At 46.9% G+C, this 14,552-nt stretch overlaps 1 protein-coding gene across 1 annotated transcript in view; it reads right to left on the bottom strand.

The window, feature by feature from the left end:
* ETS1 (ETS proto-oncogene 1, transcription factor) overlaps window positions 1-14,552 on the bottom strand; it is a 78,293-nt gene that overhangs the window by 61,971 nt on the left and 1,770 nt on the right. Inside the window, exons 2-3 of the mRNA XM_069788211.1 lie at window positions 9,358-9,440; window positions 7,240-7,384 (exon numbers count right to left, since the gene is read on the bottom strand). Of these exons, the coding sequence (XP_069644312.1) occupies window positions 7,240-7,384; window positions 9,358-9,429 (217 nt within the window). The 5' untranslated portion in view covers window positions 9,430-9,440. The remainder of the gene's footprint in view (window positions 1-7,239; window positions 7,385-9,357; window positions 9,441-14,552) is intronic.

Genomic DNA, 14,552 nt, shown 5'->3' with positions numbered 1-14,552 from the left:
TATTCATTCATGCTTAGAGATCCAGCCTTTCTGAAACACAGATAGCTGCAGCGGTCTCAAAATGTGTGAGACCTGGTAGCGAGCACCCATTTATAGTATGCAACTCAGATTGTGAAAGGAGCCAGGGGAAGTCCAAGGCCAGGCTTAGAGAGGGTAAATTGAGATCTCTTTGTAAAGTTGGTACAAAGGGCCCATTAGCTCACTTACACCTGGACTAGAGTTATTCTTTGTCATCCTGCAAGAGCATCAAGGGTCTCCCATCTTACTGCCAGATCCCATATGCTGGGTGCTTTACAAACACAGGAGTAAAAGACAGCAGGAAGGATTCGTCCCCAAAGGGTTTGCAACCAAATAATCAGTGATCTAATAATTTATACACCTAATGCAAATCTAGCAAGGATGAAAAAAAAGAGCTTTCTGAAAACTCTTTCAAGCTCCGCAGAAATTACCCCCAAATCTCGCTGATTCAAGCAGAGAAAGATTTCCTCTCTGTAGAGGTTTGCAACCGTCAGGCAGAGTTCTCAGGCAAGAATAAGTATGAAATTCTATAGGATGGCTCATAAACCATAGAAAAAAAGGTTTCATTTCCTACTAAAAAATTCCCAACGGCTCGTTCCCAAAGGGCCGGCATGCCAAAGGGCTGTTGCAGAGCGCTGGCTCCCCTTCCGCATCGGCGCTTCGCCCTGGCTAAAAACCAGGGATTGGGGGAAAATGCGTGGGCAGGCTACGGGCTCTCCGCAGCTCCCCAGCACTCAGCTGTGTTGGCAGCACCAGGGTTAACCGCGGCGGCGCCCTGTAATGCAATGATTTCTGGTTTATTTCAGCAGGGGAAGTGTGTCCCGGCCTGATTAGCCCAATGGTTTCCTCTTTTCCCATAACCTCCAGACCCCCATGGCCTAAGTGTTTACTTTCTGAAATAAAAAATCTGCTAGTGTTTTTCTTTTTTCGGGGCATGTGTATTTTGGGAGGATTCGGGGGGAGGAAAGTGGAGAGGGGGAGTTGAATGGGATGGGAGGCTTGCATACACCTCCCTTCTCTCTCCCACCCCTCACCCTCAGCTCCTTTCCAGCTGCAACCTCTGAGCTGAGACTTCTGGCTTCAATGTGAGAGAGAGAGAGAGAGAGAAAGGGAGAGAGAAACATATTAATGAGAGAGTTCAGTCTCTTGCTTCAGCAGCTATAAACACAGTGAACATCTGGAGGGAGAGAGAGGTGCTTCATGCTGCCAGGAGCTGAAACAAACAGACAGTTTTCAGGGTCCCAGCCCACCGCGCTCCCCATATCCTCCTCTGCCTGCCCTGCACATAGCTCTCCTGGCATCAGCCAGCTAGCCCTGTCCATCCGGAGAGAAAATAGCAGCTGGCCTGACTTACCCTGCCAGCGCAGCAAAGCCCACCTAGGTGCTGCTACAAGAAGGGCTGGCCATGTGTAATCCAAACCCTCTAGAGAGAGAGCTCTGCTGCCCACTCTCCCCAGAGGCAAGTGCTTGTGGGTCTGTAGGCAAAGGAGTTTGGGAAAGCTCAAAAAAAGAGCAGCTGTGCTTTGCGTGGCTGGTGTGAAGCAAGTGTTGGATGGCGCAGGATAGCCTTCTCCCCCAGAAAAAGAAAACAGGTACATCCACCTCACTCCATCCCTACAGAGGGATCAATCCTACTCCAAGACCAACCCAAAACAAGACATCTTCTGCAGTCATCTTCAAGGCACCACAGAAGCCCTGAATAGCCTGTTGCTTAGTCCCTTTCTTCCTTGACTCTACACCAAACTATTCCTTCTCCATGGCATAGTGAAGCTGCCAGTGCTGCTGCTCATTTTTGCGACAATCCTGGTGCAGCATGCTAACCTGCGTTTTCCCTCTTGCTGAGCTCCCATCCCCCTGTTATACTAAAGGCCCACAGCAAATCTGCAGGCATCACTCAAAAACAAGCAACAACCTTCCAGCTTTCACCCAGCCTCATCCAGGGGACCAACGCCCTGTTCAGACCATGATTCCTCCCTGCATGGCAGCTGATCCCCAGCTGACACCAGTCTGCAGCTCAAGTGGGAAAAGAGCTCAGCGCTCGTTCTCTGGTGATGACCCAACGTGCAGGGAGCTCCCTTGGGTTTTGACTTTGAGAGGCGAGACAGGGATTTTTCCAGAATCAAGCAGGAAACAAATGGAAAAGCGAAAGCCTGGATTTTTGTCATTCTATTGCTTCAGTGCAAATAAACCTCTCCAAGTGCTGACTTGCAGCAGGTTACAGTGAGGGAGGCAGAGGGAGCGTCAGTAGGTATCATAGGGTCATGTTTTTCTCACCTGCAAAACAACTAGGATCCACACAAATCAGACACGGAGTCCAGCTCCCAGTGACCTGAAGGGCAAACCAGTAACTGCTGAGCATCCTTCACAGGGCCCTCGCAAAAGGGCCAGGAGAGTCTAAGACACCACAGGCAGCCCACAGCTCTGCAATCCATTCACAAGGCATAGAGGGATCTTTTCTCTCCACCGACAGATTGGAGTAAGTGCTCTTAATGGAGAAAATTATGCGCGTCCTACAACAAACCCAGAGGGCCCAAGTATAGTAGGTGTGACATGCCTTTAACTGGAGCCAATGAAACACCCAAAGACTGCCACAAAGAAAAAAGGTCAAAGAAAAACCCATTCCAACCAAGCTATAAACAGCACCGGACCCCAAGAGACTGCACCACCTCGCCGGCCAGAGGATGACAACAGAGCCCAGCAGAAAGGGCTCATTCATCCCCTGGGTCAGAGCAAATGGCCAGGGAAAGCTGCAGATCTGGGAGAACGACTAGCAGCAGGTTGGGCAGAGGCAGGTTTTGTGCATGGTTTTTGTTGAGCCTTGAAATAAATTAGCATCCATCGCCTCAGCTCTTGCTTGTCCCTCCCCGTGGTGGCTCACCCCCTTTTTTTTTTTTCCTGTTCTGTTTCTCTTCACCTTCCTCCACGTCCTCCCTTGCCCGCTCCTCGTTTGTTAAGGAGGGAGAGGACAGACTGGCCGGTCTCCTCCAGGAGAACTGCCTGAGAAGTCCTGCTAGGTCTCGAGCCGCAAGCAGATGTGCGTGCCCTGTGAAAAGACGCCCATTCATCTCTGCGGAGAGCGTGCGGGGGAGGCAGCAGCAGCGCAGGGGAGGGGGGAAGTGTTGGAGGAGGCTGAGAAAAGGAAGGAGGCCACAGTTAAAAATAGGATAAAAGGACATGAAAAAAAATGCAGATTTTTTTTTTTCTTTTTTTGAAAAAAAGCTTCGCTCGGAAAATGTGCTGCAGCTGGAGAAGCCATCGGGCTGAGCCTGGTCAGCTTTCACCTTCCCCCCCTCTCTCCTCCTCCCCAAGCCCCCTTCCTCTGAGCGTGGGCCTGGAAGCCGGCCCAGAAACCGCTCACAGAAAGAGCTTTCCTCTGGGGATCTCCACCAGGGAAAGAGTAGGTCTCGCGGCAAAGGAGGGGGCAACGTGGGGAAAAGCAGGGAGAGTTCACCACAGATGCAGGCGGTCCCGGTGGAACTCCTGCCTGCAGTCCAGGCTGAGCTGAGAGCTGGGCTTGAAGGAAGATCACAGCCAGAGTCAGCAGGGTGGGGGCAAAGGGAGGGCATCCCTATTTTGCCTGCGTGGGCGTGGGGCAATGCGGCATGCTGCAATGCCTGGCTCCAGCTACAAGGGCTTTGCTTTCCTGCCAAACCCAGCACACCACCACTATGGCCCAGGCTGCAGGGACCCAATGTCCGTGAAGCACCAGGGGGTCAGATGCAGGTTTGCTGCATTAGGGACATGCCACCCGCAAAGCTAACAAACCCAAAATATTCTGGGCTGAGAGGTGGCACCAAGCTAATGTGGCCAGACAGCATCAGCCACAGACTGGCCAAGGCTGGTCTCTGCACCATGCCCTCCCACAGCACCAGCCTGAATCACACTGGCTGTTAGGGATGAGCCTAAGGTGATGCCTTTTATTTGTGACAGTGTCTCAGTGCAAGAAGCCTGACCGAAGTCAGCAGGACTGCTTTCATTAGCCTGGGAAGCAGAGTCAGAGATGCAGCTCTAATTTCTCCTCTAGAAAAGGCTTTCATTTCATTTCTTGCCTTGCAAAATCCCAAAGCCAATCCCATTTGTCTCAGTGAAAGCAGGATCACTCCCCAAAATGCTCCTGTAGTGTCCAAAAGGCTGGGAGCACCTTCAGTCCAAGTGTGCTAATTCAGCATGACAACAGCCATAGAAACATCTTCAGCCAGAGTTGTTTCATCCCTTGCTTGCCATTAACAACAGTTTTATCTCCCCTATCAGTAAGGAAAACAAACCCGTTCAGAGTGGAAGGGGTTGTCAAAGTGGCCTTGGCTCAAAAAGGCAGCACAGCCAGCACTATGTCCGTGCTGAAATTATAATACCGCTATCAAATATTTTCCTCCACTCCAGTTTTATGCCTAACCTTGTATAAGCCAAAAAATATTACCAGAGGCTAATATTAGGATACTATTACTCTATGAATTAAACATACGGCACTAAGTGTGGCTTTCAGCATCCTTTCAGCAACCCTTCTGCTTCGGGCAGACACATGGCACCCTTAATTTTGGCCTGCCAGATGGTTCAGGTGCAATGGCCTTTACACTTGTATTCCCACTTGTCCAAGGAGCAGAGCTACTTTTCATAAACAGGCAGCAGCTCCCTTCTTGCTAGTTTTTTTCTACCACCTCTGGGGTGTGCCCTTTGCTTGCTGAGAACCCAGTTTAGGTTGATTCTCTGGGAAGTAATAGGCCCAACATATGCACCACAGATTGTGGTAGCAAGCTAACAAATAAAACTGACTCTATACCATTTCCAAATTTTTGCTTTTTAAACAAAAAAAAAACCCAAAAAACATCACCACCGCTTCTTGTCTTTATCAACAAGCTAAATCCCCATATCACTGAATAATCTTATCGGACTTCAAGCACAATGTAAATAAACTCACCCAAGCTTCAAAGGAAAAATATCTTCTCTAAACGCAAGCAGCTCTAAAACTTTTAGAAATGTTGTGGGTTTCTATTGTGAGAGGATATATTCACACTTGCATTTTCCTTGTTGACTTGTTTCTTTCACCAACATCAAGACCATGAAAACCAAAATAGCCTCTAGTACACCAGAAGAATAGATGACAAATGGTTTTAATGTGCACCCGAAACACAAAGGAGAAATGAAAGACCGTTCTTAGCAGTATATACAAATGAGAGTTTCCTCTCATTTAAAATTAGAGACTGCTCTAGACGGAAGAAACAGCAGTATTTAAAAAAAAAAAATCAGAGAAAGAGTACCTTGCATTGCAACAGGAAGAACTGAAAAGTAGTTCTTAGGTACTGCAAGAGAATTAAAGGCCTGTCCTACCCATCCCAATATACTGAAAGTTTGATTGAAACCTGTTGAAGACAATGACAGCTTTTTTTTTTCCAGTGGCTTCACTGAGGTTTGAATCAGGCTCCAGTCTCTGCAACAAGAAATTTCACAGACCCAGCATGGAGTAATGAAGATCTGCGTTGCAGATATGTTGGTCCCTGGAGAGAGCACTTTCACAGAAAAGGGGAGAGGGTAGGGAAAAAAACACAAAGAAAACTTTCCAGGCACAGATTTGCAAAATGTTTGAGTAAATCCAAATGCTGCAAGGGCAGATTTCATCAGAGCAGAGTTGACATCATGCTGAGAGAGGTCACCCACAGGAGTTGAGCAAATAGCTGAAATAAGAACGGCTGGGAATAGGCAGTAGAGTTTTGCTCCAGCCAGAGGCGCAGTGCTCTGCGTCCGTCTCCTACTCACACACAAGTGCTCACCAAAGGAGAAAAAAAATCGAAATGCCTGAATATTTGCCAAGGAGAGATTTCAAACTGTACATTTGACCGCAACAGTCACTGGTTCTGCTGAACTCTTTAGCTGCAGAAAGTCTCTAAACATCAGGGCTTTTCCCCTCCCAAGGGGCCAATGTGCATAACTAACGAGCCGGGAACAAGTCACAGAAGACCAGCACATGCCATGCAAAAGCTTACATGGGATTTAAGTGCTTCATGATAGGCTTATGTGGGACTTAAGTGAAACATAAACTTCATATTGGCCCTTCACAAAGGTCACATTCGTGCAACTTGAGCTTTTTCACTTAGTTCCTGCAGTTGGCCTGTGCCATGGCGTACCTAAGCCCTCTCCTCTGCCACAGCACAACGGGGCTCTTTGCTGATACCTCATCGCCCATCCTGCAGGCAGGAGGACCAACTGCCCACCTGACATCTGCACTGCCAGCTGGTTATACAAGAAGCAGCCCAAACTGCAAGCTCAGCTTGAAAATTCACGGGTTGAACAACGTGCAGGGCAAGAATTAGTCACCGGCGATTTTGTAACGACTTTCAAACTGTGAATGCATTAGAGAAGATGATCATCTAGTCCAAGTCAGTGAATTGTTTTAGCTGTGCAGCACATTGCAGCCATGCAGCCCTGACAGCACAGCGTGACCACACATCTCCAGTTGTGGTTACCTGAAGACCATGCCACTACCCTCCCAAGGAGCAAGGCAATGAGCTACAAAAGCAAGAGACCCAAAATCACTACCACAGTGGAATTAAGCCTTGGGAGTCCCTGGCTCCTCACAACCCCCCATGAAGGCCATTTTCCAAAGCCACTGGCAAGGACATCAGTCCTGCAAATGCCATGGGAAATGCTGAAGATGCAACCAGCAGGCTGGCAGGTCCACCTTGCCTACAGTATCTTCCTGGAGACCCCCATGTCTGTCAAGACCCCAGGGAGCAGCAATCAGGGCTGCAGTCCCTAAATCCAAGGGAGATGCACACAGGACATCAAAATCACCGCCCGAAAGAGGAGAGGGGTTCTCCCAGCTGGGCACCCACAGCATGGCAGGGAAGAAGGAAGCTCCCATCCTTCAGCATCACTCTGACAGGAGGAGAATAGTTAAACAAAGCAGCTTTAAGGTTTTTATCTGCTTTCTGGCCCCATCTCCACTGAGGGAGACCCTTGACAGCCAGCAAGGCAGGTACCAACCTGGTGATGCTGTGGTAGGTGCCCTGTGGCTGCATTAAGGGCAAAACATCCCAATAAATTGTCAGGACCGGGGCAGAAAGCAAATATAGGAGGAAGGAGACAAGCAGGACACGCTGGACAACAAACGAGAGCGTGGCAGGCCTTTAAGGCCCGTCTTTTCACCTGAGCATGCCAACAAGCCCCAAGGCTGGGGGGAAAGGCGCCATCCCAGTTTCCAAACCCACCCCCAAAATGGTGTCCTACCCGTGCTGTAGTGCTCCAGGCCGGTGGGCACTTCTTGCGTGGCAGGCTCATCCCAGAGCGGGCAGCATGTCCTCGGCTGGCAGCAGGCGGACTGAAAGCCGCAGGTCACCCAGGGATCCTCACAGGGGCCGGCGGCACCTTGCTTCTGGGACCAGGAGAGGGAGAAGCGTCAGGGGAGCGGGACCCTGAAATGGCTGCCCCATTCAAGGTGGCAGCGTGCCTTTCTCCCCCCTCAAATCAGGCACCAAGCCCTGGGCCCTCAGAGTTTGCTCAGAAGAAACAGTGTTACCCAAACTCACCTGGCTGAGGGGTGTGACAATGAGGCTGAAAAGGCATTTTTTTAAAGAAACGTGAGGGAAAAAAAATGAAGGCCCGCCGTGAGGCAGTGCTCAGCAAGATGGCAGCGAGGAGGGGCATCTCCTGAGGGCCAGCCATGGGGAGGACAGCCTCCTTGAGAGCGGGCTCATTTCAGCCCTGCCAGCTGGAACTATTAATTTTTGACAGCGGGAGGCCCCACAGCCCCCCAAAAAACATGGGGAGGTCGCGGCCCTGCCCCGGGTCACAGCCCTGGCACTATGGGGGAGCCCGGTCCCACGCTGGTGGGAGCTGGGGCAAGCCATCAGATTTATGTTCATATGCGTCTTTATATTGATATCATTTGTGATTATTATGTTTATATTTGCATTATTTGTATTTATATTAGTTATAGTTACTTGTCCATGGACGTCTATACGTGTGTATACGTACATCTGTGTGTATATATATATATATATACCTGGTATGCACACATGAAGTATATACACAGATGTGTACTCATATAAACTTACGTTTTGTTACACATATATTACATAATATACTGTATTTTACACTTACACATAATACATTATATATGTACATACATGTATTGATTATACATGTGATATAGGCACGTATATACCCACACATATGTAATCTTGGTTATAACTGTCATTATATATTACACATGTTTGGTTTTATTGTATATAAAGTGATATTTATACTTTATAAAGAAAATATATGTATTATATATACAAGCATATATAGGTATTTGGAAATAATCCCAGGATATAATTTTCATTTTATTTTATACATACCATGTGTATCTATAGAATGTATATATGTATATACCTTATATACATACTTGCCATATATACATATGTGTAGAGACATATATACCATATAATATATATATGGTACATATATGTGTATATCTCTATATAAGAGGATAGCAACATATATATAAATAAAGTCAGGATGTTTTCTTTTTTAAAAATTTTTATTATTTCCTGCAGGGAAATAGTTTTGCTTCGTTCCCAATCAATATTTAAAAGCCAAATACTTGCTTGGAACCATTTAAAGGAAAAATAGTGAGCTGTGTTAGAAATATTTCATGTGTCAGAGTGGTCTTTTCTTCCTAATTTGGTGAAAATTTTGCTTTCTAGCAAGTCGTCTGTGCAGCCTGGTGTCTCAGCTCAGAGTTACAGCTTTCATCTGACCTTGTCTAGGATCTTTAACACTGGCCAGAATTTCTTTGGGCATATGTCTAGTAAAGTGATTTCTCTGAATAAGGGTCGAAGCATGGTCAAACCTGTCCCATAGCTGCTGGCAGCCAGCATGGGCACGCCCAGGATCACACTCTTAACATATATTATACATAACCACCCATGAGCTGCACAGGCAGAAAGGCGCTGGCTTCGGAGAGGGAGCACCAAAGTTGTCCAAAAACTCCAGAAAACCAACCGAACATTTTCCAAAGCCTCATCTGCTTTGTGCTGATCCCACTACATTCATCCACAGCAGGTGAAGGTCAGCACGGGGAGCGGAGGCACCGGGACAATGGTTACCCTAACAATCCTCCTCCAAACACAAGTGCAGGAAATCCGATGCAGCGATCCTATTTCCAGTTGAAGTTTGCAAGCTCGAGAGGTTCAGATAAGCTCTGGGTAAACAGCATTTGGACGCTGTTTCATTTGCGTGAAACCTTGGAACAATTTAGTGGTCAACACCAAGCCATGTCAGTGAATAGGCCAGCAAAGTTGCAGCAACCAAAGAGAAAACCCACTTCTAGGGACAGAAAAACAACCCAAACTCCTTTCTTACCATCACTCCAGGGCGAGCCAAAGGATAAGGGGCTGTGTTGCCGATGGTTGTGTCCATATAGTAACTCATCATCTCAGAGGTGCCTGCGGAAATGGAGATGGACATTAGATGCCCTGCTGCAAAAGGCATAAAAACTGATAGTATCTACTAAACCTGTGCTTTCTCACATCCATATAAAGCTAGGACCAGACTATCATCTTAATGAGTTTAAGCTGGAAAAGTTAAGAAGAAAAATATCTGTATTAATAGCAGATATTGTGATTAGATGTGTTGTATCAACAATGCAAACACACAGATCCATTAGTGTAAACTGATGAGAGCCTGACAATGGTGAATGAATTATCACCTGGAAGCTGATGGAGCTACTCTGAGGGAAGATGAGATCATATTTCCTTTGCTGTAGAATCAGTGGGAAGTCGTTGCCATTTTTTTTTCTTTTGAGAAAAAAAAAAAAAGGCCAGTTTGTTGAGATCAACACCTTTCCTGTAAAAGTTTTGTCAAAAACAATCTCTTTCACAAAGAACTTTGCTGTTTTCAAGAGACATTCTTCTGTTTTCCCGCATTAGCTTACGTTTCCGTTGCTAAAGCTCTCCCTTGCATTGCTGAGATTTATATCCTGAGTAATTTGCAGTGCACTAAACAACGATCTCAGCTCGCAGGAGCACATCGCAGTTTCACATGTCATTCCTAGCATGGGATGTACTCCTCTGAGCAAGTCCTTCTACCAGTGCTGTTCATTAGATGGAATTTTTAATCATCAATTAGCCCATTTGTGTAGCTGAGGTGAAGGAGCTGCAGTCTGGCTCTGTTTTCAAGTAAGTCGACGTTTCTCCCTCTCTCCCTTAAATGCGCAGCAGAAAATGCAGGGCCAATGCACTTTCTGTGTTTTGGGGAACATGACTTAAAGGTGCTGGGAGGAAAGAGTAAAGGGGGAGTAGTCTGGGCTCAGAACGGCTCACTCAGGCAGGATATGACTTGGAGCCAAGGGGAATGGCTATTTTCACCGTGCCAATACACAGCATAGCCTGCGAGACGGAAGAGCTGCCACTGCTTTAACCTCTCTGAGGACACAGAGCTCCAGCTCCTCCGAAATGCCTCCCTTCTGATTTCTGCAGACCTCCTGCGCTACCGACTGTAACCGCTGCAGATGCGAATGCTTGTCCGAGTCATCTTCTAGACAGAGCCAGCGCAACCACCTTACCTTCAGCCTCCACTTCTGCACTGCATCCACGAATAACTCCCAGAGGCACTGGGACCCGCTCCCAGCCTTCCCCTCCACACCTTCCCCGCTCACAGGGCCGGGGTGGGGGGGCTTTGCTGTTGCTGGGGGCCAGCCAGCGGTTAGCAAACATCCAGGCAAAGGGCAGAGCCTGCTTCAGCTGTGCCTCACTCACCACTTTAGCAAACAGGGACTCCAGAAAGCGTCTCCCACTGCGCTCTGTGACTAATGGCCAAATGTGAAACACCTGCATGTGTATGTGTATTAAATTATTATCATCATTTCCTGCTTGTTATTACTAACTTTTGCTCTAACACCAGTATTTTTTTTTTTAAACTTCTCTTTTTAATTCACCTAAGTGGTAAAAGAACAACGAGCCTATTTCTCTTTGCGCTTAGAGCAACACAAAAACACGCATATTGCAAGTTACTGTGGCTGAGAAGCCTTAACTAATCTCGGCATCTGTGCACACCCTACCAGCCTGCTCTAACGAGGCGTTAAAACACGTTTGCTTAAATCTCGTTGCAGCTGGGTCAGTCTGCAGCTGGGTAAAACAAAGAAGGTACATGGAGCCCATTTCTGCAACTCGCCTAATGAAGGGCAAGGTGCTCAGTCCTCGGTCTGTCACACAGCCATCCCCTGATCCTAACCTTAAACAAGTGTAAACCATCTCACCTAAACATGAGCTGATCTCCCTCTTGGTCTAGAGTAAAGATTAATGCTGCCAAATGCTACCAAAGCGAGACAGACTCTGCAAAATGGAGACAGAGAAATCTCCAGGCTGATCCACCTATTTCAATGGCACACACGTGTCCGAGAGTACTCAGTTACACCGTTAAAATAGCAGTTAAAACAGCAGTCCCCATGAGCAGCTCTTTTTCCTGCTTTGCAGCTTGTGCAATAGGCAGTTGGGGTTGGGGTTTTTTTTTTCCTTTGATCAAGACACCTAAGTCACACCAGTTCTCGAGAACTGCTTTCATGCCTCTCTGAATGTCGTTTATATCTTTCTCAGGATGCCGTTGCCAGCTGAACCTTCCAGCAAAGTACCACTCGTTGATGCTCGAAGCAGCATGTGCTTCGGTCACAGGAGAAGCACTAAACCCATCCTGACACCCAAGACAAGGCTTCATGCAATAAAGAATATCAATAAGATTGCCAGAGCTGTAAAGCAGCACCAGCAACCCCCTCCCGAGCCCTGGACTGGAAAAGGGGAATTATCATCTCTAGACAGCGGCTGAAATAGATTTATAGCAAGCACAGTTTGCTTTTTGGTTTCTCTTCCCCTGCAAGGTGTACTGTTAAAAAGCACAAGTCAGGGTGAGAAATACTGTGCAACCTCAGCAACCACCTGCACCCCCATCCCTGGCCGTTCAAGGCAAGTCCAGCTAAAATGCAAGTTAAATTCTGTCCCCCAACCTGATGCAGATTTGGGGCGGCAAGGGGTGTTAAATGACAGAGACACGCAGGCTTGAGGCTGTGAAAGGGACCTGGAAGACAAGCCCTGCTTGAAAAAGGGCAGGTGAGCAGATTCTGTGCACAAAATAATTGTGCTCTGGAAAAACAGGTATGCAAGGCCAGCAATGGGAGGCAAGATGACAGCAGAAAGGGAGCTCTGGTGTGCTTTGTCCAGGCTAATTTTAACAGAACTTCCACCACTTCCCATAGGAAACTACTTCACAGCCCAATACATCTCTCACTGTCAGCAAGTTTCCCTGATGTTTGAGCGATATTTTTCTTCTCTTTAGCTTCCTCTAATAAGAGCCTAAATAGTTCCTCTCCTCCCCTTGGATGCCATTAGATAGCTTTAATGACCACTCAGGAGCTTGCAGCTGAGCTAAATTCAATGATAGTGCTCTTCGTGGCAGGTAACTTGGCCGATATTAAGGAAATCACTGCAGATTTACACCAAGATAATCAAGATCCACAGCTTGCTGAGAGCTGTTAATAAATAGAGGGGAATCAGAGCCATTTGGTAAAATCCTTAATGACTTAACAGCTTGACTTCAGTCTTATTGTTTGCTCTTATTATTCCTGTCTTATTGTGAAAACATGTGTGGGAGAAACAGCATTTATTTTGGGACTTGATCAAGTACCAGCCAAAGCTATTAGACTCTTGGGTCATTTCTAAAGTAAATTAGAATTTTAATTTAATTTCAACATCCATCCCTCCTCTTTTATAAGAGGTTTTTTTAAAAACAAATTACCAAGCTTAGTTTAAAAAAGGAAAAGCTGATTGTCTTCATGATTAACACATGCACCCATGCAGAGGTTAGGAAGGAGTTAAAAATGTATATTAAAACAAAGCAAACTTTGTCTATTGGATACATGAAGACCCTTTATAATAGTCTCATATAATGTTTTAGTATTATATTGTTTTAAGGATGGGGAAAGAGAAGCGGAGTGAGACCACAGTGACTTTCCCGTGGCAGTCGAGACCAGCAGCTCCCACCTTTGTCTCCCAGTTTAGTGCTCTGTGCACGGGTCTCCCCTGTCTCTTGCAAAATCCTGCAGCTCAGATTGCTCCCCAGTTTCTGAGTTGTAGGACCATGCTCAGGTTCTACCCATCCCATATCCCTCAACCCCAGGCTGGCAACCCAGTAAAGGTGTCACTGGAGGGTGGCTCAACTGGGACAGCTGCAAAACAGTACTCGGGCGCTTTTCTCCATCCCAATAAACCCACAAAATTCCCTCTCCATGGGGATAGATGAGGAGCCAGGAGGACAAGGCAGCATCAGCAACCCCATCAAAATATTTCTGACTTCAAGAACGTGAATGAAGACTTTAAAAATGAGAAGCAGCACCTTCAAGATGACCATCCTCCATGGGCTGCTGCGCTGGCAGCTCACTGACCCAAAGCTGCTTAGTGATAGCCATTTTATTTTTGCATCAAGTAATAATTTATCATCTTTGAGGGGGTGGGGAAAATAGCTCGTGGAAATGACATTCTTCCGCAAGGCTTTAACCCTTGAAATCCTGGCATTTTCCAGGCCGCCTGCCAATTCAGTTCTCAGGGGAAAGAGTGTTTGTTGATCTGTTGGCATGTTAAAAACCTCATTCAATTCATCAAACCCTGGCACCAGCTTAAAATAAAAGAAGCGTCTTTAATGCAGGGATATGAGCAATAGAAATGAGCATGCTTCTCCTGCTGCCTATTTACAAACCACGCTTTTTAACAGATCGGCCACCTCCTGTCTCCATTTCATACTGGGGATCCCACATTTGTTATGATTTTAAAACTTCGTAGCGTTCTCAAAGATAATACCTGATTTACTGAAGGGAAACTGGGCCGGGCAGTAAATAATGATGCTATGGTAAATAGAGCAATATAGCAATTGCCCTTCTGCACCCTCCGTAAATACTCCAAGAGATTAAATGACTTGGCTAAGGTCATATGGAGAAAGTGAGCATGAGAGGCCGAGTATCTGAGCCCCTGAGCCACTATCTTAACTACACAGCGGTGATTGCAGTCGGATTAGTGTTGCCATAAGAAGGTTGTCCACGCTGTTTCTGGGAATGATGCGGCTAGCAGGGGCAGGGGGGGCTGCCTGTCAGCACATCACTTTCTGCTTTAACGCTGTGCTCTTTCTTTTCTCAGTAGCTGTCAGATCTGAAGGAGATATGATGGTATCTTAAGAGCCTTCCCATTTGGCTGGACAAGCTCTAGCTGGGATGGATGACAGCAGTTGTGAGATAGTGCTGGGACAGTTAAAGTTTGGACCAGTCTCATATACACACGCGCCCACGAGCCCCTGTTCTCTGTGCTTGGTATTAAACTGCTTTCTGCTTTAGACTTCTCCTTTACCCTGCTCATTCGTCTATTAGTCAGCTGCTATTTTATAATGAAGCTAAAATAGTGCCACCGTCAACAGCACCACCAAATCTATAGCGAGCTGACAGCGCAGGTCATGGCAAGGAGAGGGGTTTAGGTGGGATACTAAACCAGGGAGGCTGTTGCCATTAAATCACGCTGCTCTCT

This window comes from Haliaeetus albicilla, chromosome 7 (genome assembly GCF_947461875.1).
Source record: "Haliaeetus albicilla chromosome 7, bHalAlb1.1, whole genome shotgun sequence".
Classification (NCBI taxonomy): domain Eukaryota; kingdom Metazoa; phylum Chordata; class Aves; order Accipitriformes; family Accipitridae; genus Haliaeetus; species Haliaeetus albicilla.
The sequence above is the reverse complement of the archived record's forward strand: the minus strand, read 5'-3'. Positions and strand labels throughout refer to the sequence as shown.